Genomic DNA, 27,837 nt, shown 5'->3' on the forward strand with positions numbered 1-27,837 from the left:
AGGGCGTTTCTCGTGCCTCTCCGAGAGACCCAGTCGGCGGCCAGGAGTAACGTGGCATGTATGCGATGCCCCCGTTATTGTAGAAGATGTTTTGAATTTATACTCCAAAACAAAAAAGCACATTCTTCGTAGATGACTCGTAACACAGATAGAATGAGTCAATGACTGTGTTGTAGAGTGCGACGCTTTTTATCATCGAATTTCGTGTACAAGAAGCTAACGACACTAAACCGCATTTGCCACTAGCCGGGTAGCGGCTCGCCTGCGAGCAATCTCCCTTACAAAGATTTCAGATATTTTCTCTCACCACATCCTTCACGACAATCAACCACCCATCACCCATTCTACCATATCCTGCGAGTCCTCTTGGATGTACGCGGATACCTGAAGATACTAACAACGTCTTCTAATACCACCACTCACGCTTGCTGAGTCCACACTCCTTATACCGGTCTAGGGTAGCACGCCTGACCAGGCTCTGCTTCCTGTGCGAAGAAAACCGACCACTCGACACTTTCTTCAATCACCCACACCCACAAATCTCCACTCTCATCTACTTCGACACCGGATTTGACATTCGGAAGTGATTCTTGAATTTCGTGTTGGAGCCAGAAAATCTGGATACGATACCGTTTAATACTACAGAAACTTCACCAAATTCTCGATGACAAGCATTTCTCAGCCAGTCCTCCCACCGCAAGCCCCAAGCAACGCATCACAGGTAGCGCCAGCGCATTCGCCATCGGCTTCGGCAAGCGGTAGAGCACCGCCTCAAGCCGCGGGTACGGCTTCTGCCACTGTCAAAACCAGCTACGCCAGCGCGACCAAGAAGACCTTTTCGCCGTCGTCTGCGTCAGGCACGTCAGCTCCAACAGCATCGGCAGTCCAGATACCTGCGCAACATGGAAAACCTGACACTAGCTCACCAGTGAACGGCAGGGTAGCTATTCCGCCTGCCGTTCCAACCGTGGGTGCACCAACAATAGTCAATGGAAACACACCCACAAGCTCCAACTCAGGGGTAGGCGATCATAGCCGCAAGCCTTCAGTCACAATTAGTGCTGCGGGCGCATCTGGATACATGCCAAATGGAGGTCCGGTAGCAGGAAAGCCAATAGGTGGGAGCAACATACAGTTTGGGTCTCATCCTGCAGATGCCTCAGCAGCCGCGCAAAACGCAACGCCACATCCCAACCAGTCTACGAATTCTTTGGCCGTCAACACTCCATCGAATCCGCGCGTGACATCACCCCAGACATCACCGTCACCAATCCCACAGCCACCTGCTAGTGGCGGTGGCCGACCTCCCTCTAGTCTGCATGGCAACAGCACTAGCCTCAGCTTTGGCAACTTTGGTGGTACTGAAGCAAGTGTGAGTTTTTGTTGCGTCTCGTTGTAGCGCAGCTCATTAACGTGACACAACAGCAAATGAGGCTGCCTGGTGCACCTCAAGGTCCTCTCGCACCTGGGGCACAACCTAGTCACCTTCGTCGCGAATCGTCGCAATCTCAACACAGTGACATGAGCAATCATGCAATGTCTCCTGCCGGCAGAGGCGGGTATCCTCCCCAAGGCGGCCGAGGAAGAGGTAACTTCCAAGGTCAATATCCTCAGCAAAACATGGGATACATGCCTGGGTCTAACGCTAGACCACCCCCGAGCCAACCTCGAGGTAATCAAAACATGACTCCATACCAGGGTCAAAATCGATCACTCGCACCTTTTCCGAATTCGCCACTTCAAAGCGCTCGAAGTCCAGCTTTGGCAAATTCGCAGCCGGCTCACCCACAGCCTGGCCAAGTTCCGATGTCGAGCCCTCAGATGGGTGGGCAACAAGCATATGGCTACCCCAGTCAGTATGGTGGATACCCCCCTAATATGGGACCCCCACAAGTAAATCCTCAATCTTCTTCATCTACAAAACGCAATTTTCCTACACAGCAGCATTCAGGACCGAATCAGCGCCGGCACTCGGATAAGAATGCTGCTCCAATCCCCCTTGATCTTTCCCCTGCCAATGGTCAATTTGAACAATTTCTGACATTGAGACAACAACAGGGTCAATATAGTTATGATCCAAATTATATGGCTTACTACAACGTGTACGGAATGCCTGGCATGCCTCAACAGCAAATGCCGCCAAGCTCTCCTCGACCTCCACATCAGATGACTCCAGGTCCTCAACAGCCGCAATACCACCCGGGCCAATATAACAACCAGCAACAACCATCGCCCATGTCACGCACGTCCTCCGCAATTTCGCACAGTGATCGGCCCAGCTCAAGCATGGGCAGACCACAAGGAAGCTCAACTCCCGCAGTGAGCAGCGCAGCTGCAGCTACCCGTCATGCCAACAGCCCAGCGCCCAAGACCACAAACAACTTCCAGATCCCTCCAAAGAAGAAGAGCGCAGGCATTATCATCAAGAACCCCAACAGTGGTGATGTCGTCACCTTCGAAAAATCATCTGCTTCCCCTGCGCCGCCCAGCAAGTCTCCTGCGGTTGCTCCGACGCCGACTCCTCCCCCTCGTGTACCAAGTTACTCTGATACTCAGCAACCTCGAAACGAAAACAAGAGTGTCAAAACCGACGATGAGAAACGAAAAGAGATGAGAGAGACTATTGCTAAGAAAATGGAAGCGGACAGAGCGGAAGAGCAGCGCCAGAAGAATGAAGAAGAGTCCAAGGCAGCTCAAGAGAAGAAGGACAGCGAAGACAAGATTCTCAAAGAAAAGGAGGAGGCTGATGCCAAGCAACGAGAGGCAGCCACGGCTCAAATGGAGGCCGAAGAGGCTCTGAAGAAAGACAAAGCTGAGGCCGAGGAGGCTGAGAGTGCTGCTGCTAAGGCTAAAGCAGAGGCCGACGAAGCCGCTGAGAAGGCTCGCAAGAAACAAGAGCAAGAAGACGAATATGCTCGCATGGAGGCTGAATTCGCCGAGATGGAGCGTAAGGAAAAAGAAGCCGAGGAGCGATATGCAGCGAAGAAAAAGGCCGAAAAGGAGGAAGCTGCACGAAAAGAAGCTGAGGCTTTCAAGTTGGCGGACGAAGAAATGAAGAGAGCAGAGCGAGAGGCTGAAGAGGCCGAAGAAGCTCGGTTGAAAGAGATTGAAAAGTCTGAAGGTGACGACTCACAGAAAGAGCGAGAGGATATGTTCGCACAACTCAAGAATTATGGTTCCGCAACTCCCACCAGTGATGCTCCAGCTACTGCAGAAGAAACACCTGTTGACAGTGGTGTTGCCACGCCGGCATCAGATGCTCCGGCTCCTGCCGCTCCATCAAAACCAGCAGCCACTGGTGGAAAGCAGAAGCCAACTGCGCTGAAGATTGATACGGCGAAGCCTGTCGAGCCAGCCCAGCCTAGCGCCCAGCTCCTATCTCTGCGATCCGCTCGGCGACTCATGTCTATCAACGATGTCTCCTATCCTGCTCCCATCAGTTCACCAAATCCGGCGCTAAACACAGGAGCGCCAACGGGCAAGTTGCGATACAACAAGGAATTCTTGTTGCAATTCCAACGGGCCTTCGTCGAAAAGCCATCTGAGAATTGGACGGAGAGGGTCAATGAGACGGTTGGTGATACATCAGAGCCTTCATCTGCTCGTACTCCTGCACGAGGTGGAGGCGGCCCTGGTTCCATAACGACAGGACGACAGCCCTCCAACAGAGCTCCATTGCTACAAATGGGTGCCTTTGCTCAAGGTGGAAGGACTCTTCCCCCCAATACCACATCGTCGCAGCGCTTCGAAGCAGCTACTGCCAATCGCAATGCACAACCAGCACGGCCAACCATGCAAAACCCATTGGCGAGTTTTGTCTCACGGGGTCCTGGTGGGGGGTTCCCTGCGCCGGCTACCAGCACCAAGATGGACCGTACACCATCTTCCACGTCACTAAACCACCCAAATTCGCCACGCAACGCTAGCCAACGTGGCGGCTCTCAACGTGGCAGTAGGGCAGCCACGCGACGAGAAGACCCTAAGGATAATAAAGCTATGCCACTGACTGCTGGTGCTAATCTTAAGCCTATCGAGGTTACTGCTTCTGGCTGGAAGCCTCGTTCTGTCGGTGGCAACGCTACCGGCATGGCTGGGCCAGCACCAGGAGGTAATGGCCACCTTGCTCCGGACGTTGTACAGCGGAAGGTCAAGTCGAATCTCAATAAGATGACTCCAAACAATTTCGATAAGATTACAGTCCAAATCTTGGACATCAGCTCTCAATCCAAAGACGAGTCTGATGGCAGAACCTTACGGCAGGTCATCCAGCTCACGTTCGAGAAGGCAACTGATGAAGCACATTGGGCGGAGATGTACGCACAGTTCTGCAAGCGTATGCTTCAGTCTATGAGTCCCGAGATCAAGGATGAGAACATTCTTGACAAGAAAGGCGTCGTCCATGGTGGTGCGCTCTTCCGAAAGTACCTGCTCAACCGATGCCAAGAGGAGTTCGAGCGTGGTTGGAAATTGGATCTTGGTGACAAGCCAGAAGGCGAGACGGAAGAAGCAAAGATGCTGTCTGACGAGTACTACAAAGAGGCTGCCGCCAAGCGACGTGGTCTGGGACTTGTACGTTTCATTGGTGAACTCTACAAACTTGGCATGCTCACAGAACGCATCATGCACGAGTGTGTGAAAAAGCTTGTCGACTACGAGGGAATGCCAGACGAGGCTGAGGTGGAGTCGCTCACCAACTTGTTGAGGACTATTGGCCAGCCCCTGGACAGCACCACTAATGGACCTAAGATGATGGATGCCTACTTCTCGAAGATCAATGAGATGATCGTAATCGAGGGACTACCAAGTCGATTAAGGTTCATGCTTATGGACATTGTTGATCTCCGCAAGAAGAACTGGCAATCCAAGGGTGGTGTTCTCAAGGGCCCTACAACACTCGAGGAAGTGCGAGTTCAAGTAAGTTTTTTGGCGATTGTATCTTTGGGACTTGACTAATGCCCCTCTAGGCTGTTCAAGCAGAACGCGAGAAGGATATGCAACGCCAGCAAGACAACTCGCGAAGGGGAGGAGGTGGCGGTGGTCGCCCACCCATAGGCCGCGGCGACGCCCGAAATTTCTCAGGTGGAGCTCAGTATGGCATGATGCCACCACCAGACTACCACAAGAACACGGTTGGCATGGACGATCTTCGAAGACTGGGCAGCAAAGGCGGTTCTCGACAAGTCAGCTCTCAAGGCCAACCTACGTTTGGCCCTACTTCCATGTTCGGTGGGCCAAGAGGATCGAACACTCGAAGACCAGGAATGGCTGGTGCTCAGAAAGACGACTCTGGTGCGTCAAGTCGGACAGGTACTCCGCCAGCTCAGAAGGAGAAGAGGGAAAAGGAAGAGAAGGAAGCCGCGAAATCCGCAAATACATTCAGGTAAGTCTCTTCAGCTCTGCGGCTATTCACTGAATAGCCTTTAACCTCATTGCAGTGCTCTTGCAGGATTGGAGTCTTCAGAAGCCGCCGACCCAACCTCTCCCCCGTCCACCTCGCCACCGACCGCCAATGCTCAACCAGTTGAGCGCCAACGAACGAAGTCCCCCAAGGACCAAGAATCAGCGGAAGGCGGCAAGGATGCCGAAACATCATGAGAGGTCCTCTGCTTCTCAAATTTTCACTAAATCTCCACGAAATCTCCAACAGTGGCATAGCGGCCGCCACATCTACTTCGCTACATTACCTCGTGCCACATTCCGAGTGCTCAATGATACCAGCATTTGCACACCTTCGATAGATTGTCTTAAAGGTTCCTTCTTTCATATCCACTGTCGGGCACATCGATTCACAGGCGCTCGGCAAATAAAAGAAAGGATCCTGCATCTTGCATATCGGTACACAAGCTTCGTGGCTCCTTGCTGCTCAGTGATAGAGCCTCGAGCTCTGATTCCGCTATTTCTAAAATTCGACTTGGGGAGCATCACCAAGCTCACTCGTCAATTCCCGCCCTCTCTAAAATCGTAGCTTGCTCACTCACCTGCTCGTGGGGATGATAGCGATTGCTTGACACAGCATCGCAACAAAAAAGGCACGCATAGCTCAGGGTGGACAGGGAGGGCTGAAGGGCATTAGCGATTCAATTCAATCGATTTCCGCAGAGCCGCTGCATTGCAGGTTGGTGATGGTTCGTGCATGTTTTACTTACCACACATACAAGGACTACCTCCTTTTAATCATGCTTGTCATAGTGCCTGCGGGCATTGAGTAGAGAATGCAAACATATTTGTTCAATTTAGAAGAATAACAATGCCATGATCAGTGAAGCATATCTGTTGACACTGGAGTAGACACACTTAAGGAGACGAGTTGTGACTGGCGGAAATGAGTTGCGCAGGCAAAGAAAACAAGATAGGGATGGACCTACTTTTCGTAGGGTCTGGACCATTCACTGCATTGGTGGCTCCAATGGTCCCGAGCTTCTTGGTATTCGTAATGGTGACAGATTATGTGGGAGTACTCCTTCCGTCTTCTCGGCGAAGGACAGATCCAAGGGATTAGCACAGCCGTACCTTGTGACAGCCTGTCCTCCGACACTGTACGAGTGCAGGTGACTTTTGCGGAAGCACGATCTACGCTAGTTGGATATGAGCTTCCAAAAGGGATATTCAACAGGTTTATAGTCATTTCATCGCCGCCCCGGGTAATAATTAGCCCAGGGATGTGATATGGAACCCCCTTCGCTGGGGGTTTCGTACGGTATGGTTATGACCGCCTCAGGCGACGCAAACGGTGAGTGGCCAGCTTGAGCTTTTTGCATTTTGGGATCGGGCTGTGGTCGCTTTCTTATTGTCTTTCTTCCTTTCGGAAGAGGTAGTGAGGAAGGGGAAGTTGTCGCGGTTTACCAGGCCAGCTGTCGAAACAGGGTGGCAGTACGAAACGTTGAACCCTCTTGTTCTCGTATCAAGTCTGGCGATCGACCCGGAATCATTCGCCGTGAATGGACTACATGATTCGCTTTGGATAGAGTATTAGACAGCCGATACTTTCCTTTCCTTTCACTCCTTGATGCTGCTCTGGTCAAAACCTTGAGGATTTGTACCGCTTCAGTGACCACTTTTCCTAACACCTTGCCTGGTACGGAGGTAGGTCGTGGATGGATGATGTTGGCAATAGTCGGGGGTGGTAGGACCGGCAGTAGGCTTTCATTGTTGGGTCTAAGTACAAATCGAGGGGATATCGTAGATGCATGTAGGTCACCTTGAATAGTGTTGGCTACGAGACTAGGGCTCACTGAGTCTCACATCAGCGCCCAGCGAGTGAGTTAACATGTACCCACTTGATCTTGGTTATGCTATGGTTGCTATCTATACACAGGCGTAGCCAAAGACCTAATTGCATAGGCAACGGCAACAGCGCTGACCCTTAGAAGACAACGCTTCGTAGTTGCGAACCAATGTTGAGTCCAGCTTCCTTTGAGCTGACAAGGCATAGATTCAAAAACAGCTTTTGGGGATATCATGCTTAAAGATCCTGATAAACGCTGATTCATGTGCTCTAATCACCGGAAACCACGGCCACGAGGGCGAGGATACATGTTGTCGCTATACAGCCGTTGATCGTTTCGGGGCCGACCACCGTTTCGATCTCTGTCGATGTATGACTTACCTCTGCTGTAGTCACTTGGAACATCATAGCGAGCGTCTCTTTCATCTCGTGGGTCCTCCCGTCGATCATCTCGTCGGTCATCCCGGCGGCCGTCTATGCGATCATCACGTCGATCGTTTCGGCGGTCAGAGCGTGGAGCATCAAGTCGTGGAGCATCGGAGCGCGAGGCGTCGGAATGTGGAACATCAGACACAGGAGCATCAGAGCGAGGGGCATCCATATCCACGTCCATTATGTCCTCTCTCGCGTCAAAGCCATAACTGCCATCCTGGAACTCGGGATCTGCCCGTCTTCTGTTGCGATCCGATTGTTCTCTTTGAATATCGTAAGAAGGCGCTGGATCACGGGTAAGGTCGATACGAGGTCCTCTAGGCTCTATGGGTGTCTTGCGAAGAGGTGCCAAGGCAGGGGAAGGCGTGGGTCCTCCTACTTTCATGTATACGTATAGGATACGACCGTCCGCCTGATTCACGCATTAGCTCGAATCTTGGAAGTTTTTGCACATTTTGCCATACCTTCTTGTTGTTGAATGTTGAAATGACGCTCTCTGCATTATGCTTTTCGGCAAAGACCATCTCAGCCATGACTGTTGGTGTAGAGCTAATGATCCTGCAACTCTGCATCTCACCTCCACTAGGTATCATAGCAGATTCGATGTCGGCAGCTGTAGTTCCAGGAGCAAAGTTGCTGCCAATGACCACGTATGGACCCGCTGTTCCTCGTATGCTAATCTCCTCACCTAGGCCACTGGACGCCACGCCATTGCGTGGTGTTTGAGTCACAGCAGTGTTAAAGAGGAGATCATCTTTGGCCTGACGTAACATAGGGTTCCCTCTGGGTGGTCGAGTGATGCGCGGTGCTCTATCATGGCCCCAGGTACCCTCAATATTTGGGCTCGCCTTTGGAGTGGATGATGAACGCTGAGATGCCTTTGCTTCATATCAGCACCCTGTACCATCGCATACAAGTGTCTTGTCGTCCAACATACTTTTGCTATACCGACTCTACTTGCAAGGCTGGGGCCAGCGCCAGACTTGCGACTGCCGTTGTTTGGAGCGTTTTTGCTTCGTCCTCGCCCAAATATTTCTTCCGCCAGTCTCTGTTTCTCTCGTCGTCCTTGCCCAAGTATATCATTTGCGAGTTTCTCTTTCTCTTTGCGTTGACGCCCTTGCATAAGGTCAACACGAGCAATCGAAGCTCAGAATACTCCGTGCTTACCAGCTTGAATAATTTGGTCAAATGAGACGACGCCTTGGTTTGCCGCCATGGCTGCTGTACACCGAGACTCGCCTGTAGATTAGTTGCGAGACTCGCACATATCAGGCGACCCTTTAGACGTTCTGACTAATTGTCGTTGTGAAGATGGTGTGTAATTGCAAAGATGTCTGAAGTTTGAGCTCCAGAAATGGAAGTAAGTAAGGCTGTGTGCTAGCCGGATGCGGCTCGCTTTACCGCTTTACCGGATGAAGTAATTCACCTGCCCGCCGCCGCCCTACCTTACACTTTCTGCTGCCCTCCTCACGGGTTCAGGTTGCCCTCACAAGTCCATGACTCTTAGATGCTCCCTCCCCGTCAGTGTGAAAACACCTTCGTTTCCTGCTCTTCTGGTAATCTGGTCACTGTTTCCATGCTTACCGGACCTCGACCAGGCTCCTACGGAAGCGAGGCGGTGCAATTGCCCACGATGGCACCTGGCCTGTTGAAGGGCTCCTGGCCCTTTCCACTCCCTCTCCTCCCTTCTTCTTTACCCTCTGCCTCTCTATTCGACCCTGGGCTTTCTCTCGCACCTCGCATCCTTCTCTTCCCTACCTTCCTCCCGTTTTTAGTGTCCATCTTCCGACACCACAATGGGCGTCTTTGCATTCCAGCACGCGTACCCTAAGACAGGTGACTGCTCAGTGGGCGAAAGCGACGACGAATAGGCCGAGTTTGACATCGACTCAGAAGCCTTTGACGCAGAACTTCTGGAGCTGAAGCAGGAGCTGACCAAATCGGGGCCGGAAAAGGCACAGCGAGACCTGGCAGATGCCATTGTTGCTGCACAAGAAATGACCCGGCAGAGATGGAAATGGTATGTCTCGAATCATTCATTGTCCCAGCTGTGCCTTTGCCTATCGACCGCTGAGGCTGAATCAAGCTGCTTTTCCTCTACAATAGGTACTGCGACTTTGCGCGCAAGGTTCACCTGAAATTGCTCAAGTCCTGTTCAATCATGTCCTTTAAAGGCTACCTCATCTGGTACCACAAGACACACCCTCGCGCCCAGAGTTTGAATACGTACGAAAGCGTGTGGAAGACCTTGCGTCAATTGTACTACGAGGTATTCCACAAGGTAGCGGCCGATGCTGTTGGCAAAGAGATCACCAATGTAAGTCGTCTTAGGTGCTCTCGAACAGGCGGACTTGATCTGACCGTGTACGCAGCACCTCCACGCGCAGTTCTGCAGTGAGCGTGGCCTGATCAAGGGCATGAGACAAAAGCATGTCGTCGGTCACAACGGCCTCCACGGCGCGCTTTACTACCATTGGAAATTTGATACCGATAAAGTTGCTCTTAAACTGGAACGTGTGCAACTTGCCACGAGGCTCCTTTTCCTGGCCTTCACCAGCGCCCGATCTGGCGCTATCTTCGAGAGTGGCTGCGAGGGGATTGTTGGGACGAATGCCGCTTGACTCTACAGAGATGCAAAGCCAAGGCTCTTACAGCCGCCGGACGAAGCGTCGCTACTGGTCCTGGAGGTCACCATAATGTTGGATAAGGGCAAACCCAAGCGGAATGCGTCGTAAGTCTCCCCGCGCAACGAGGCTTGTGTTCACTACTGAAAGCGCTGGAAAGAAAACCATCACCCTTTACGAGTACCATACATGCCCTGCGATGTGTCCTTTCCTTCATTTTGTGGCCATCGCCTTCGCCCACAACGCTTTTCCCCAGGCTTGTCTCTACCGGGCTGACCTTATATACCTTGCACAACTTCTCCAGCCCAGACGACCGCATTACCATTGACTTCGCCTTCAGGGACGACATCCTTGAGGTCCCCATCTTCCGCCGCTCCACACTGTCAATGGAGGGTGTACACGATGATCCTCTCAAGGCTCTCCCCGCCAATTCAATTTCGTACTGGATCAGGAGATCAGGCCAAAGAGCGGGCTTTGATCATCCTCTCCAGCCTTATGCTCTTCGGCATGAGGTGGGAACGGAACTGACGGGTAAGTTTGAAGGCTGAAGCGTCTTGCACATACTCGTCAATGACGTTATTTTAGACCGCGGAGTCAGTGATCAGCAGCGTAATCAAATCCTCGGCCACGCCTGATCGGATACGTTTCTCAAACATTACATCTCATCGAACGTGGTTATCGATGCTCAGGCCACCTTTCTCGGTACTACATCGAAGTCAGACTTGATCAAGGAGATCGGAAAGCTCTGCTTGCGCCGCGACCCCAACCTTCCAAAGCGGCTGACAGAGGATCAGCGCACGCAGGCTCATCAGCACCCTGATGTCGTCCGCGCTAAGAAACAAAAGGACGCCCTAGCACAAAGGCTCCAGGATGGCCCTGGCTCCATCAAGAACGGTTCGAAGTCGCCTGACGGCATTCAGCATACACGGGTGCAAAGCAAATTAAGAGGTCTGAAGCTCCGCGTGGAACGCGATGTTTTCGCACAGATCCTTCGTGAATTGCACAGTGCCGCGGACCTAGATCACATGGTGACACAGCTCAATGGAGAAGAGTCCACTTCTCGCTCCCATGCCACATATCTTAGAAGAACGCAGGCAGGTCGCTCACCATTTGTTTCAATCGGCGACCGAGTCCTCCTTCGCCAACATGGTTGACATCGTAGCCCGCCTTTATTCACTCTTCGAAGGTAAAGACCGGAGATGCAACAACCACGAAGGGGACGTTGTGGATAAGACCAACAAGCCATCTACTTGCGCACAACAATCCCCACCAGCGATCGACGAACCTCTGCACAGCACCGACTCTATCGAACCTGCTATGGACATTCATACCGTCAAATCTCTCAAGGAAGCTATGTTCACTAAAGTTCTTGAACCAATCAAGTCGATGAAACCGGTCACATCTTCTAAGATCACCAAAGCAAAGGAGCCACCTACTTCCCTGGCGTGTCTTTTTTTTACTACGGCAACCCAAACCGTAGGCGGACGCAGAGTCTCACACGCAGCGATAGTTTGCGAAGGCACTCTCGTCAAGTACACTTTCAATACAAGGTCGGCCTGTTTCCATATCCACTACCAAATCGTATAAAGATCATCCATGATTTAGACCACTTCGCCAATCATGCAGTCACTATGCATAAATCTGACCTCGGAGTTCGGGCTGTCATTGTGGGCCACTTGCCTCATTGACTCTCACATAACATATGAAATCGTGTTATGCTTCTTTTCTATACGTGGTGGATGTTAGATTGTGAATGGATTTTCTTCTGTTTATTCAAAGTGGCCGAGAGTAGCTTGTTGTCGCTTTTACTGTTGACTTACATTACGCTACGCGGATCTTGGTGGCGATCCTTTAATTGAGAGGGAAAGGGTGCTGGAAGGAGGGTCGTTTCTCCGCTGCAGTTTACTGTTCGCATCACCGACATTTTGTCGATATCGATATGCTGATAGCCTTGTACCTCCTGTGGGATAGAGAAAAGAAGCTCTGTTCATGACTTACGATACTTAAATTTGTTCGACTTCAACCCGTCTTTGACATCCAATATTCGAAATGATTGGGTTTCAACTGAAACGATTGTGCAGAGATTCAGCACGAAAGCAACGATGCGACTTCATCGCAATCCCCGCGAAACGCGAGGTCTAGAGGAACTTTCAAACCGGATGGTGGTGCGTCCCTGTTGATCCATACGGTGAATCCCTCAGCTTTTGCGGCGCGATAGAGCTCCGTCACCAACATACTCGATCCAGGCACATTTAGAGCTGCTCCCACCACGAAGACCACTTCTGGGCCCATCCCCATGTCTTTCTTCGTCATTTCTCCAATCATATCGCCTCTCGGGTTTTCTTCTCCATAGTGAACGTCGTTCGGAGGAAGTCTGCCGACACCAAGTCGTCGTTTCCCCTTCTTGTCTCGCCCCAGCGAAATCTCTTGGCACCGAGTACAGTCCGGAAGATCAAACCCACAGAACGAGTTGGACACCAGATGTCCATTCCAGCCGTAACATTGGTACATCGCCTTGTCGATTCGTTTGTGGAGCTGCACGGTTTTTCCCAAGAGATTGGGAAGACGATGCTCGATGCAGCCAATGTTCTGCGTGTGATCTCGAAGGAGATAACCTTTATGGGCGGGTCCGTCTCAAGAAACGATAAAAAGGGTCAGCTCCGCCTGGACAGAGAGAGCCTGGACATATCGCAGACCATCGCATGAAAGCGGTCCGTGTCGATCGGGGAGTTGCAAACGGATATATCAAAAGAAATCCGCGTTGACTTTTGTAGGTTTTGAAATATCATTAACTTTTAGAAAAACGTCAGACTCGCTGGAGCCGAAGCAAAAAGAAAAACTCACTGCCTGCATTGACAGAAATTCCAGCGCCGCTGACGACCACGCTGCACATCAGTATCCAATGCGAATAGAGATCTCCTCAGTCAATTTTGCTATCCTTTGACGGTGACCTTCAATGCGCTCATCTTGCTGAAAAAGAAGAGCATCCCAGTGGGATATGTTATCTTGATCATTATGCAGCTCCCTTCCCAGCCCCACCCCCACCACGTTTTGAATGTAACAATCTTCGAGGACGTCTTGCTCTGCCTGTAAGCTAAGAAGCTCTCCCTCGCATGGTAGTGGCCCTCGATTCCCTTATCCACAACTGTCCAGTCTAAGTCTGAATATCTTTCCTTTACAGCCCACCTGGACATTTGTTTGCAAGCTCTTTGATCGGGGCTCTGATCCTGAAGTCGCAGGCAGCCAAGCCATACTGAAAGCCTCTGTCAAAGGGAGCCAAAACTGCAGTGCGCTCTAAGCTTTGTCCATGAAGGTCGCTGAGGTTAGGGAAATAGCTCTTGGCCGGGCTGCAAGGTTTTAGATTGAATCCTCTGCCATGGACAAGACCCAGGGTAACTGCGTGGATAACATTATCTTTCGGAATTCTCTACTCAGACAAGTATTCATGGTCATACTTTTTGAGTTTCTCTTCATCAGATGTTGACTTTGCTGCCAAGTTTCGAGCGTTATGGATCTTTGCAGGTGACAGATCATACCTTGCAACAAATGCAATTGTAATGTCGTCTAAATCTTCCTCTTTGTGTGCCTTGGAATACCTTGCGGCATGCAGAACTCTCCAAAAGTTCGAGGTTGTCGAAGCTAGGGCAGTCGGCTGCTCAACCCATCGTTGTCGATGCTGTCCAAATTCATCATGTAATTGTTGTCCAGTCAGCTCGTGAGCTGGCCAGCCATGTGACAACTTGCTACACGTCAGCCCTCCAGCACTCGTCGATGACCAAAAGCGAAACATAAACGACGCCAGAAGGCTACATTGTAGTCGGTGAGGAGGCGAGAGAGAATAGCCTGATGTGCTCTAGCATGATTGTCGTGAATGGGGAGGCCCGAGCTCAGGGGGCTCAATTCTCACGGCTTGGATTCTAGATAGCCTAGATTACGATGAAAGCAATACCCATATCGTCCATCGGCATTTTCTCAGAATTTACTCTAGATCTGATTCATCTGAATCACACACATCAGAGTATAAATGTAACCGAAATCTTGGGGCTAAAGCGACCGGTGGAACCGCCTGAGAAGCAAATTTTATGATATACACACAACGTGCACGTAGCTCTAAATACGATTTATCTAGCTCGCAAGGACTTTCAGCGAATGAAGCTTATGTTGAGCCTCAAGCCCCTAACGAATCAACTTGGCTCTCCGTGCAGTACTCTATACTCCAACGATACGACCTAAGACACTCTTGAATGTTGGATAGGAGGGGAGAAGGTGATATGTAAAGAAACTCGAACCCTCAACCATTCACATACCGCGTTCAAGTTATCATCTAGACTGGCCATAGCATTTTGGATGTCCTGCTTCCTTTGAACACCGTAATCTAATCCCATATAGCTCCGACTTTATAGTCACGATGGAAAGATGATACATCGTAAGGGGCGTAGGCACGATTTCCTGATAGCAGGAAAAGTCACTACGACGTGTTTGAGGCCGTATCTCGCTATATGAAAGCTATAGCGGTAACCACGTCGGCGTCGAAGTACTCTAGGCCAACCGAACGAGACTGGTAGCTCAAGCGGAGCCTAAGGTAAGTAGCTAACTCAGCGAATGCTCTGAAACATGGAAACTTTAAATTTGGGCATTCAGGCAGCAGTCCAGCACTGGACGCTTTCTCACCTGCACTGTGCACACAAAGGATCCGCGTCTATTTTAGCGCGTGTTTACAATACTGTACGGTCGTACCTGACTTCCTCAACTGAACTTCGTATTCTCTCATCCATTTCAACTTCTTCAAATGCTTTCATAGGCTTCCTTTTGCATTGTTCGTTGGTGGTCGGTGTTTCGCTTTCTTCTCTTCTTGGATTTTTGGTCTCATCACATTCAATCCGTCTTTCCACTTGTTCAAGCTCCATCAGCGTACTTGAAAATCAACGCCATGGCTTCTATTCGCAAGAAATTGAGTATGGCGCTGGGCATGAATGGCAAAGGATCGCCCTCTACAAGCAAAGCCAATAGTATGGACGTGGACAGAGGCTCTATTGACTCCGGCTATCACAGCATGATCGCTAAGCACAAACGTCAAAGTCAAGGCAGCATCATTCAAGGAACCACTTTCATAACCTCGGGCGCCGAAAGTTCTCCGGAACGTTCTCCAAGAAAGCTGCATAAAGCCATCTCAACGACTTTCTCAGGAGCAATGCAGGCCTTCTCTAACACCGTCCGCTCTACGACCTCGTACATATATCCCACCGCTGGCGAGCCCGAGCTTCCTTCAAGTGAATGGGCTGAGTGTGAGACACCAAAGAAAGAGAGCCGCCGATCTTCCATCATGTCTTCTGTTCGACGGCGGAAGCAACGATTCACTCCACGAGCACCAGATGCCAACATCGAGTCCCCAGAACTACCGCAATCACCCGTGCCAGTGACACGGGAGAAGGCACCGGCGCTTCACGTGGAGTTTCCCAACCCTTCTTTCAGTTGTGAGTCCTTGGGGAGTGCCTCATTATCCAGAGGATCACAATGGCTTGCTGGTTTAAAGCTACCCGCAGGACCAAAACATCTGTGGCCAGGCCCTACAAGATTGACCGTTGACCAAGCCTCGGGTAATGACGGACAGGAAAGTATGCATCCTGTGCCCTCGAATTTCGATGATCCATACGTCGAACAAGGAGATAGACTTCAGCACGGTCTTTCCTTCATCACCTCAGCATCCGAGTCGGCCTGGGAGTCTTCACTTCCAGAAACCAACAAGCGTCCCCCCAGTGATGACAAAGGGTACTTTTCAGAAGTGGAAAGCAATGCCGATGTTTCCGAGTCTGATGGATTGGCCCCAGCCTGTCTGAAATATGTAATACCGGGGTCGCCAGAGGCTAGAACCAGCTCACCATGCTGCCATAAGGATCCTGCAGCGCCTCACGTCCAAGTTGCGTCGTCTGCATCTTCATGTCGGAGGACCATCCCGTCTCGGATGTCTCCTTCAGTGCTATTAGGGTCGAAGCCTTCGAAGCTGGAGACTTTAGACGGCACTGCCGAACAGACAGCATCGCCGCACTCCCCAAGCTGGACATCTAGCCCTCCCTGTGCCGGTTTCGAAGACGGTCTTAATGCTTTATTCCCTTCATACGAGGATGCGATGACGCCGGAATTGAGATTGCTCTACAAGCGGCTGCAGTCTGATGCCTATGACGCTGACGCTGAGTCGTTGGAGTCGAGCATGGGCTCTCGAGCTGCGTGGAAGCGTCATCGAGCAGATCGCGAGAGAAGATATATGGAGATCATCGACATGGCCCTAAACACCGAGTCTGATGAGGATTTGGGACCTGAATTAGAGTTAAAGAGATCCCCCTCAAAGAAGCCAGTGCACTACGCAGAGGAGTTGGTCCAGGATACGGTCAGCATTGGAGGGTCTGAATCCGTACCAAGATATCCAACCGGCGCTCTACGCTACGCTATTGAGGCTATCGAAAGGCCAACTTTTCCTGTTGGTGATTTGGCCTATGCGGTGGAGGCAATCGAAAGGCCGGCTTTCCCTGTTGGCGATTTGGCCTATGCGGTGGAGGCAATCGAAAGGCCATCCGTTACGACATTCGATCCTCTAGAGACGGTGTTCCAACAACGGCCCATGTTACGTCTGAGTGATACAATCGACGAGCAAGAAACCTTACAAGTGTCTGACCCTCAGGATTTGTCGCCATCGCGCATGGAGGCCCCTTCGTCGCCACCTACAGACTTGTCTCCCTCGCGAGTGATGCTCCCATCGTCTCTAGAGTCTTCCCCGGTCGAAATCCCAGCAGCTCCTAAATTCACGATGACGACTATGACATTTACAGACGAAGAGCTTCTGACTTTCGGAGCAGGCAACCTTGACGGGCAACGCGTTCGTCAGTTCTCTTCTGAGTCTACTGATGTATCTGCAAACTCCTCGCCCGAGCAACAGTTCCGTATGGCACCAGAAGATGCCTATGAAGCAGGCCTGAAAGCTGGGGGTCTTTTCACTCCGACGTACTTGTCACGATCCTCGAAGACAAGCCCGGTGAGAGAAGATGCTTGCGAAGCTGGGCCCAGAGCTGATGGTAATATTATGCCCACAGGCCCTTCGGATGTGGTGCAGGCAAGGCCTACGTTCGCAATGGACAATTCTTATGAAGGCGATCTCAAAGCCACCTCCCCTTTCACTCCGATCTACAAAGAGACCAGCCAGTGCACTTATCGTGAGCAGTTGGAGGCTGAATCTACGTTGCCAAAGCCACGATCGCGAAACGGTACTCCTTTCGGGCACAGCAGGACGGTATCAGCTTTTAGCGATGATACAGACGATAACTGTGCGATCACGACGCACAGTCCATCGTGCAGTGTTCCATCACCATTCCCAAGTCTCCATGTCCGATCAGAGCCTGCACGTCGCATTCCAAGTGCCATTGATGCATTAGCCGCACATGGTGATGAGCAAATACGCATTGCCGGACCCGCAAATGCTGGTATCAACCCTTCACCACCGTCACCTTTTGATGATCCTGGAGACCAAACCGACGAGGCTATATCCAAGCTTTTCTCCCCTAAGACCTCGGAGGGTGCAAAATCGCCCAATAGCTATGCTCAGGTGACGGGGGTAGAGCTGCATGACCTTCAAAGTCCATCGCCAGATACGACGAGTAGCATACAGTCTCCAAGCAACAGCAACACTCCGCAGGAGACGTTCAATGCGGCCAAACTGCCGAGCTTTGTCTCGCCTTCTCTTAGCGCGTCCAGGAAAGCTCGTCATAAACAAAAGAAGAGCTCCAGTGGTATGGGAACCGTTCCATTGACAGACCTTACAGGGCATACCAGAAACATCATTTTAGAGCCGGACTTTAGCCCCTATAACTATGAGCTCAACAAGCACAGCGCCTTCGGTGAAACGCAAACGTCACTCGGTGAAAGCGCTAGGATTGCAGGAGGCAGTGTTCAGACGCCTAGCCCTAATTGCCAAATCGGCAGGAAGAATCCACGTGGCAGAGGTCAAACATCGCCTGAAGAGTCTACTGAGATAGTTGGAGGTAGTTTCAGGTGGTTGGATCCCAGCTCAAAGTCCAAGGGGAGCAAGAAGAGCCCTGGCGGTACGGGGCAAGTAACTGCAACATTGCCCATTACGTCTAGCCCTCCACGAATGAAGATCCTCCGAGCCAAAGGTCAAGTGTCATCTGGTGAAAGCAGTGAGAATGCAGGAAATGCTGTCAAGGGCTCGACGTCACGCTTTGAGCCCGAATTCAGCATCAAGCATTTTGATTCAATGAGTGATGTTCCTCCCTTATATGCCAATCGAAAGTCAGGTGGCACCTCGTATGCCGGTCACGAATTAGACAGCGTCCTCCAGACAAATCCCTCTGTGTACTCCCGCCACGAACTGGGCGAAGGCCTTCAGCAGGACTGTGATGATAAGGCAGCACACTTTACCCGCGACAATGAGACCATTGGCAACGACAGTGAATCAGGCAAGGATGCTCCACGTGCTCGAGGTCAGAAAAAGAACGGCAAGCCGCCTCCGGAGGCAGAGAAGAAGCTTGCGGTGCAAAGGGAGCTTGAACGAAAGTCGGATCGCGCATGCAGTCGGCTCGTTAGCAAGCTGAAGAGCGGGGCTCTTAGGGAGGATGATGTTCCCGAGGACAATTCAGCTCACGAAGAAGGAAGACCTCCCTGGCGACCTTAAATTGAGACTCATGAAGCACGGAAATTGGATGCGTCAAATAATGGTCTTGGCTCCAATACTATACACTCAGAATCCTCAAGTCTGGTAGTATATGTGCTCCGAACGACCCTTTGTCTTTGTTCCTGAGGTATGAGTTATGAGAGTATGATAAATGAATTTTACTACTGTATGATTAGAAGGCAGCCTCACGATGATAGGTTTGTTTTGTTTATTTGAGGTTAGCACCGCATGAAATACGAAGTAGGAGTCCCATAGCAACGAGCAGCATAGATGCCCCTGGTATAGAACAGCATGGCGTGGGATGGGTAGCGTGGTGTTTCACTGCATAGCTTCAGAGGACTTGGGGTAAATATCGAATTATTAGTATCTGGAATCATGGTCAAGAAGGGAGTGTTCGTGTTCAAGTGATGCTGCAGTCCCAATACCTCCCCTTCCTTAATCAAGGTTCTTCAAAGCTTTGATTTGGCAAGAAGTACCTCCAACGACCGACTTCTCGAAGGACTCGTAAGGAACGTCATTTGCTGTTTTAGGGCATCGTGTTTCCGATGCGAATTCCAAATCTTGCGTCTCTCTCTCTTTCTTGCCAGATCTTCCATTGTGTGTGGCAATGCTCGGGTTGATACCTCAAGTTTGGCTGTATATCTCACTTACTATCATTTTTCCTCTCCCATAAGTTGTTTGTACGCTCAGCGCATGGAGCATCCACTCTCACAGTATACACGTCTGTCTCTGGCGAAAAGGCCCGCCGCTTTGCCAGTCAACATACAGCACCGGTGCGAATCAATAATGGCAAAGTGGTCACTACCAGAAGCGCCGAGTATCTTGTATTCACAGACCTTTCGTCTCCATCATCGGATGGATCAGCGCTGTTTCCTGCAGAACCCGCAACGGTAGCTCCCACCTTGACGGTCGCCTCAATCTTGGCGAGCAGGTCGTCTTCGCGTTGTCGGCCGCCGATCTGGGGCTTCCAACGGCTCGAATTGGAACCCACGAGTTGGGAGACCACCGATAGGGCTCGTGAACAGGGGTTTCGCTATTCCGTAGAGAGCGTTGCCTCCGGTTCTGCTCCTGCAGGATGGGGTCCCGTTTCGCGGGCCAAGATTCGTAGCCATGATCGTAATTTTCCGGTCGAGGCTGCTCAAGGAGTGTGGGGTGGTAGTTGTACAGTCTACCTATCTGCAACGCGACAGCTCGATTGAGTGGGGAAAACAGTCGATCTCGAATGACTTGTACGGCGCTGAAAAGTGGTTCCCCGGACCGCCGTGTCTCAACGCCGGCGAGTTGCAAAATCTCGGTACACCATGGGCAATCATCGTAGACATGGACGAGCTTTTGCGTGTGAGTACCATCTCATCTGATGAAACCTTGAACTTCATAAGCAGAAGTGTGACGCAGCGTACGAGTAGGTAACGCTTTTTCGGAACGGATATTTCAGGAACAAGTCATTCTTTTGGTTTGATACCCATTGGCCGTAACTTTGGGAGGCTTCCGACTGCCACCTGGTGACTAGAGCTCACCCCGCCTAGGTACGGGACATACTACCTTACTCGTAAGATAAGGTAAGTGTCGCTCTTGAGCTTCCCTTACGCCTATTAGCGTATGCACAAAGGTCCGGTGTCCTTGGCGCTGAGAAAATCGCACACACCCCACCAAGAATAGTGGTGAATAGCTTCATGTTCTTCTTTCCGACCTTCCATCACCCATAGCAAGCGAAGTTCCTGTATACCTCGCTTAGCGATATCTTAGTATTTTTTTCTTCACTCACAATACCTACAGACCTCCCCTCATTCATTCGCTCGAGAATCGTGCCCTACCTACTCCATTCAAAACCCGAAGTCTTAGAATTAGATATTAAAAAATTGGGTAAGCGAGGTATATAAGAACTTCACTTGATATGAGGGTAGCAATAGAATTATGATATTGGAGAAGATGAAGCTACTATTTACTACTATTCTTGGTGAGGTGTGTGCGATTTTCTCAGCGCCAAGGATTCCGGACCTTTGTGCATACGCTAATAGCATCCCGCTCCCGTTCCCGAAGTGTATTTCAGCTTAGAGTAGGGATGTGATTTTACATGTAAGGCCATGTGCCTTACAGTAATTACAGTAATGTAAGGCAAAAACTGCGTGACAGCGTGTAAATCATGTAAAACACTTAGTAATCCTTATGTAAGCCTTCTGATTGGTCAAATCCATGGTCTTAGCAATTCTCTGCGGAGCCTCGGGAGAAACTTTGCCTTCTCTATTCAAATCCACCTTTTTACAGTCATCCTTTCACCATTGCGCCTTCTACCAAGCAATACAAGAGACCAGACGGTCTGGAATGCCTTCATCGAGTCTCCTTCAGGGGCTTCGGCTATGCTTACCAGCTGCAAATTTTGCACCAAATATTCGAATCTTGCCGTCAATGGCACGGAAATGGTACCTCCCAATAGGAGGCTTTCAGGCCAAATATTAAGTACCTACTAGCGCCCTACTAGCGTGACCGTCAGGCTCATGTGTCTTACAGTAATTACACGTGTAATTACTGTAAAGTGTAATTACTGCAAAGTCAAAATCACATCACTAGCTTAGAGTACTGTGATTTACTTCCCCAGATAATAAATACAACAAAGCGCTTCTCTTCGCCTATAGGCTATGTACCATCTGTGACCTTACAATCTGATTTGCTGGACCTCATTTACACCAACAGCCTCTAATCCAGTGTGTCACGGAATTTGAACCAACAATGGCTACGAATGAACAAGCACTCGATCAGGTTCCACCACTTGAAAAGGAGCTGGACGAAGCCAGCATCATGTCCTCCCTTGCCCGCCTGCAAGAGGTCCATATTTCCGTAAGGCATTATCTACCTCTATAGATAATTTTTCGCACTAATTCGCTGATTGCATGCCCTACAGCTTCGCAACCTTCGTGAAACAATCCCCAAAGTCATGGATTCCGTCCTAGTCGACCCCCTCTCTCCAGACCAGCTACACTCGAATTTCTCTCAAGCAGCCAACGGTGCCGCCCAAGCCATTAAGCATTTCACACAACTAATGGAAGACAGCGGGACCAAAGAGGTGATGGAAAGGGCCAAAGAGAGTAGGACGGAGAACGGCGAAGGCATCACAGGGTGGAAGGTCATAGAACATGAGGATTGGCTCGATGTAAAACAGGAGGATGGCAACGATGATGTTGATAAAGAGGAAGAAGGTACCGCCGAGGCTGGTGACGCTCTCAGCTTGAAAGACGTGAATGAGGCGCTGGACAAGTTTCGTTCCGCACACGTGGGCCTCGAGGCTTCATTGATCGAGGATTCAAGGATGGTGACTGTAAGTTGTCTGCGTGGTTTGATTTTAGATGAGTTTTGCTAAATCGTGCAAGCTCCATCTACCCTTGCCAGCTCAAATCAATTTCCAGATTCAGCTCAATACCACCCCTGAAGGACCTAACAATTACAGCGTTGACAGCAAAGACAAATCAAAACTTCACAGAGCAATTCTTGAGGCAATCAGAACGCGTCCTAGACCAAACGATTTGAATGATCTCCTCGTATGTCTGAAGCTAGCGCCTACTTATCTATGCCATGCTAACCAGGTGCTCAAGGAAATGCTGGCTTCATACTTGGACATCAAATCAAGACCCTGCGTGAAGTGTTCCCGGCTGCTCGACCGCAATGCTCAGTTCCCGATCATCAGATCAAGGAAAAGGACCAAGCAACCTGATGGCCGATTTGCAAGCCAGTGGCTGGCCTTGCACGCAGCATGCAACTAAGCCTACTCGTCAGGCACGCCATCATGGGGTGCCCATAGTCTCAGCGGTCAGGAGGATCCCATCTTCCGTTCGCGCTCCGTACCCGAACTGGACAATGGGGCTTGGTCCTGGACCAGTCAACATTGCTCCAGACATGGTCATGAGGCCTGCGGTATCTTCGAGTCGCGAAGTCGTACTTGGTGTCAGGATCTCTGCGTTGGAAATCAAACACACCGACGAACTCTTCGTCCTGCCGAAAAGGTTTGCCACGATTGTCCCAGCGAACGTTATCGCTGTTGGGATGCTGGTGTCCCCGCGTCTTCCAATTACTCCAAATAGGTCGCTCAGGCTGACGAGTGTTCTGTTCTGCGATGAAGATGTCGGGGCCTTTGTTGCTGAGGATGTCTTTCCATCTACCCCATAAGCCTCGATGCTTGTCGTTCGGCCATACGAATTGCCATCTGTTGTCTTGTCTCCACGAGCTGCTAGGGCTTGTTGGTGTTCGACTGGGGCTCCATTGTGGGTCCTGGGATGATGAATCGCTCGAATTTGTTCGTGGAGGGCGGCGCCTGTTGTACTCCATGCTCTATGGGGAGACTGGTGAGATATCTGAAGTGCGATTGTGGCAGATGTGATGCTCTTAAATATGTATAGATTTGATTCACCCAAACATTGCCTTGTCCAACATTTTGATCTCCTGGTGTTTGGACGGATACAAGGCAAACATCTCAAGCCTTGCAGCTTAAGTACCTGGGCTCACGCGCACAATCAGGCAACATTTTCTCGTAAGTTATCGAAGTTTGTCCGAATCACGAAAACAAGACTCGGGTGAGCATCGGAGAGCTGATCCGAGGCCGCCATCCTTTGCTGTTTCTTTTATCGTCACTTGGGTGCGGTCAGGCAAATTCGGGAGCAACGCCCGAAGGAATTGATACCTTCGTCCGTGGTGCATTGCAGACTGGAACATCTAACATTGATGAGATCTTTCAAGACTTGAGATTAGATCTACTCACAATTGCTCACAAGAGGTTCAATGCTAAACAGAATCTTCACCTTCACCTCAATGTGCGCGCGATGTACACCTTGGTGGCCGATGGGCTCCGTAGCTCTCGATTGCATTGCTTCCATGATGAAATTGCGCTCTAGAAGAAGTCACAATGAAGGTCGATGATATTTCGAGACACTTCTACCAGTGCGCCTCCGTTCGACCATCCACCCACCAGACCTTCCAGTCTCATAGTCCAATCTCACTACCGTAGTAACCCTATCACTCCTTCGCCCCCCCCCGCACACCCTCGTTCACTACAACTTTCTCACAACATCACCAGTAAGCTATACGCTTCGATCCATCTCATTGAGCAATTCGCCACATTCACAAGCTCAGACTCGTCGACCATACCTCATTGCACGGGCTCATCAAGCTCCAAACACCACCAAACCCATCACCCTGATCATCCGTCGCCCGAGGCCTTGGACTATGGCCTGACCCTCAGAACCCATCGAGCAAACCACGCAACGCCATGGCCGCCGACGCAGAAGCCTACCGGCAAGCTCAACGCTACGGTCGTGCTCCCATCAGAGTGCGCACCGAGCAGAGCGCAGATGTGGGTCCGTGGTAGCAGAGCTCATCGAGCTTTGGTTTTGACGGACCGTTCACCGGGCCATTCGGGTCGAGAGTGGTGGACGAAGGATGGGCGTTCGAAGCGGACGGTGAAGGAGTTGCGCGGAAGCTTCTGTGGTCCGTGCAACAGTTGGTTGAGTCTCGAGTGGGCGACTGGATTTGATGTACTTGGGTGGCATGTCGGGGTGGTTACGGGGATGTTTCTTCCGGTAGAGATCGCAAAGATGATGCTTGGCGCCTTGTATCCTCGCTCGGAATCCGAGTTGGACCTCTGAGCGAGGGGAAGAGGTGGGAGAATGAGGGATTGGAGAGAGTGGGAGAGCGGACTGCAGAAAGTGCTGCAGCTTGATGAAAACAGTGGACGTCGAACGGCACGATGGGCTTGCTCTGTGTGTCAACAGCATGAGCTGCTTCCTTGGCTGCTAGTATTATAGAAAGCTTGCCGGAAAACACGTGCTGCTCTCTCGAGGCGCTCTTCCTTGCTTCTGTCCGCGCACCGCACATCGATTGTATCATCCGTGACTACGTAGATCTTTGCTGAACTTGTTGGTTTCCGCACGGCTTGAGGAAAGGTGCGTGATGCTTCCCGAGGGCAGTGATCTTTGGCCCCAAAGCGCTCTAGCAGGCATCGAAAGAAAAAAATAACACAGAGATTATGGGGAGCATTGTAGGAGTACCCGACCCTTATGATCACGCATCGAATGTCTCGCACGAGATCAAGATGAGTATATGCAAGATGGTGGTGTTGGGTGAAAAGGGGGATGGCAAATGGCCAAGCGAGCCGGCAGGACTCTATATCAACACGACGTTGGTGAGGGTCCTACAGCACTGGAAAACTCATGGTGAGGGGAGGAAGAAATGGGCAACACACGGAGGAGTATGCCCACTTCTGTTCCCCATCTTTTCGCGCGGGTGGGAGAATTGTGGCAAGGTGGTGAGCCAAGAAAGTGTCCGTCGAAGTCCGGCGGAAGAGGTGCCTGGCTGTTGTATGTTTGGAGAGCAAGACACTCACTCAGATCACCAGCGCCCATCATGAAAGGAAGAGACGAGAACAGAAAACCAAAAAAAATAAAATTGGTTTGCGTAAAGCAGAGATGTGTTCCAAAGATTTTTCGCCTTCTTCTTGGTTTTCATTACATACCAGGTCGGCGAAGGGAGCTCGGCAGCGCTATATGCAGTACAAGACGCTAGCATGTGCTGAACTCCCCCAAACATTTGCCGGCCAAGGCTACTCCTGTGGAGGACAAATCCTCCGATAAGATACTTGGCTCCTATTTGGATATATAAACAAAAAATATTCAAATCATCAAGAGACCCCCAACCCAGCACCGATAAAGGGCCTTACCATCTCAATGCGTCAACATCGTGGTCGCTGTCGCCGCATCACAACTTATACCCACGTACACACACGCAGACATTTCTCCGTACCTGTCGACATCTTGCTGGCCTATCCCCAGTCAACATCAACGGGACATCTTCAGCACCAGGGCTCTTACCTTCTACAACGCGCCTCTGAGAACCACAACCACAACACCGCACCTTCCGCATGACTCTTCAGTCTTTGTCAAAACCGCTGGTACCCTACTGGTTCTTCCAGCCCTCGATATCAAATTGGAAGGCGCGATCGCGATCTGGCGCCACCGTTGCTTTGCCGGTCGCATCATACAACGTCCTCTCCACAAAATTGACTCGGCCTCGACGATCCACAAGCACAACGGTCTGCTTCTGGGTGCCGTACACACCATCAAATTCATGTTCCTGCTCTGCTGCTTTCGTCACGTTCTGAACATTGACATGCTGATCATTTTTCGCAGCAGCCAGATCCTCAGCTCTTGATTCCTCCGCGCCCTCACCTCCGATCGCCGGTATGAAAATGCTCTTGCGCAACTCCTGCACATAGCTATCCCATGGATAGTCTTTAGGCTTCCTAGGCAAAATGTCCTCACCCAGGATACGGAATAAATGTTCGGTGAAGCTGGCTTGAGATCTCTGCTCTGAGAGGTTCTGCTTTATGGCAGAAAACAAAAGCGCTTCTCCTCTGACTACTTTCGGCCAGGACCTGTTGCCAAAAGCTGCATTGCTGAGACCGATCGTTTCGTCCTTGTCTTTTGCAATCCAGACCGTGTCCTCGACGTTGGGCGTGCGATTTGAGATGACCGCAAGAGGCTCTCCAACCTTCCCACATACGAGGCTGAAGCCGCCGACACCCTTCAAGCCCTCATCCTCTACGAGATCGTGAATAAACCTTTCAGTGCCGTCCAAACTTTGAGGTTGAGTCAGGAACGCATTGACCATAGCACCCCTGCTCCTGGCTTCTGGCTTGATGGCGCCTTCTTCTCGAAAGTTGGTCAAGACTGCGACGCGGCCTTGTTTGGTGATGCCAAGCCATGTGCCTTGCTCCTTACGTTGGAGGTCACGACCCCCGAGGACATTCTCGTTGGGTGAAGCCCACCAATTAGCCGGCGCTGTTGGGCGGGCGAGGAACTCCTGGTGTGCTCTCAGCTAAAGGAGAGACAAGGCGTCGCACGGCATACATCACGGTTGTTGATCAAGATCAAAGCATAGTCCGGATGAGCAGTCGAAAAGAGGGCGATGCACATCCTTGCAGCAGTCGTGCCAGCACACCGTGCAGAACGCACCAAACGCTGCTACAGTTGAGGGGTAGCGAACCGAGTATGCCAACGTCAAAAGCTGGCGAGGTGCAGGGACTAGAAAAGGCGACGAATACCAGCTACGGGAAGATTACTGGCCCAGCAGGAGAGTTGGACACGGTGCTCGAGACTTCACAGGGGCAGCAAGCAAGCAGATTGACGTCGTCGAGAGGATATATGAGTCAAAGATGAAAGGTCCAAGATGACAAACTCCAAGAGATGCTACTTCATCGATACAAGAGCCAATCTCCAATCGTTCCTCCATTTGAATGACATGGAGTCTGCGGAGAAAGAGCGGCAAATCAGGCGTCAAGAGCGGGTACGGCGGAATATTTGTCGATGTACTTGCATCCACGCTAGCCTTTAGCGTAATCAGATTACTTTAGGTAGAGCGAATACTTTACAACTGCCTCCTGACTTCTACTCAAGCTTCAATAAATCTTGTACATGTTTCCATTCCCGGAGGACTATTGAATCCAGAACGAGCGTCTATCTGCACCTGCACCAGCACCAGTACGGAAGATGCCATCTGAAGAAGTAAGAGTCTTGGTCGTGAACGACACATTTTCTATATTGCAAGTCTCAATCGACAGCAAGCTTGAATTGACAGAGTGCCGATTGTATACTACATCGACACTTCGTACCTACGAAGTATTTACGTAGCTGATTATGGCAGTCGGGTACTTCTCGATCGATCAAGTAGTCTGTGAATACGTGGTCTGCATGTAGTTTTTTATAGCAATCTCATATCACTGAGACGAGTCCCTTCAACACCTGTCAAGTAAGAGGATGTAAATCAAGCATGAGAGAATTCCGATTCGCAACAGGAAAGCATTAAATGAAAAAACAAAAGAAACCCCCCAATCCCCT

General features: G+C 50.8%; 6 protein-coding genes across 6 annotated transcripts; 4 read left to right on the forward strand and 2 right to left on the reverse strand.

Annotated features, from left to right (window-relative positions):
* Positions 1-664: 664 nt before the first annotated feature.
* Positions 665-5,595, forward strand: HO133_001784 (uncharacterized protein; the record flags this gene model as incomplete). Its single annotated transcript, XM_037292712.1, has 5 exons — positions 665-1,372; positions 1,426-1,893; positions 2,059-4,914; positions 4,965-5,380; positions 5,436-5,595. The coding sequence occupies 5 exons, from the start codon at positions 665-667 to the stop codon at positions 5,593-5,595; spliced, it is 4,608 nt and encodes a 1,535-aa protein (XP_037151251.1).
* Positions 5,596-7,499: 1,904 nt separating this feature from the next.
* On the reverse strand, positions 7,500-8,873 carry HO133_001785 (uncharacterized protein; the record flags this gene model as incomplete). Its single annotated transcript, XM_037292713.1, has 4 exons — positions 7,500-8,069; positions 8,122-8,535; positions 8,595-8,773; positions 8,825-8,873. The coding sequence occupies 4 exons, from the start codon at positions 8,871-8,873 to the stop codon at positions 7,500-7,502; spliced, it is 1,212 nt and encodes a 403-aa protein (XP_037151252.1).
* Positions 8,874-9,818: 945 nt separating this feature from the next.
* HO133_001786 (uncharacterized protein) lies at positions 9,819-11,868 on the forward strand (the record flags this gene model as incomplete). Its single annotated transcript, XM_037292714.1, has 6 exons — positions 9,819-9,974; positions 10,030-10,257; positions 10,312-10,388; positions 10,586-10,812; positions 11,002-11,332; positions 11,376-11,868. 6 exons carry the CDS (start codon positions 9,819-9,821, stop codon positions 11,866-11,868), a joined length of 1,512 nt encoding a protein of 503 aa, XP_037151253.1.
* A 3,343-nt stretch (positions 11,869-15,211) lies between these two features.
* HO133_001787 (uncharacterized protein) lies at positions 15,212-18,961 on the forward strand (the record flags this gene model as incomplete). Its single annotated transcript, XM_037292715.1, has 1 exon — positions 15,212-18,961. One exon carries the CDS (start codon positions 15,212-15,214, stop codon positions 18,959-18,961), a length of 3,750 nt encoding a protein of 1,249 aa, XP_037151254.1.
* Positions 18,962-21,688: 2,727 nt separating this feature from the next.
* On the forward strand, positions 21,689-23,119 carry HO133_001788 (uncharacterized protein; the record flags this gene model as incomplete). The annotated part of the gene is made up of 5 exons (XM_037292716.1): positions 21,689-21,796; positions 21,861-22,274; positions 22,327-22,494; positions 22,549-22,590; positions 22,706-23,119. 5 exons carry the CDS (start codon positions 21,689-21,691, stop codon positions 23,117-23,119), a joined length of 1,146 nt encoding a protein of 381 aa, XP_037151255.1.
* A 2,778-nt stretch (positions 23,120-25,897) lies between these two features.
* Positions 25,898-26,916, reverse strand: HO133_001789 (uncharacterized protein; the record flags this gene model as incomplete). The annotated part of the gene is made up of 2 exons (XM_037292717.1): positions 25,898-26,803; positions 26,851-26,916. The coding sequence occupies 2 exons, from the start codon at positions 26,914-26,916 to the stop codon at positions 25,898-25,900; spliced, it is 972 nt and encodes a 323-aa protein (XP_037151256.1).
* Positions 26,917-27,837: the final 921 nt, after the last annotated feature.

Source organism: Letharia lupina, assembly GCF_014066315.1.
Source record: "Letharia lupina isolate WasteWater1 chromosome Unknown contig_13, whole genome shotgun sequence".
Classification (NCBI taxonomy): domain Eukaryota; kingdom Fungi; phylum Ascomycota; class Lecanoromycetes; order Lecanorales; family Parmeliaceae; genus Letharia; species Letharia lupina.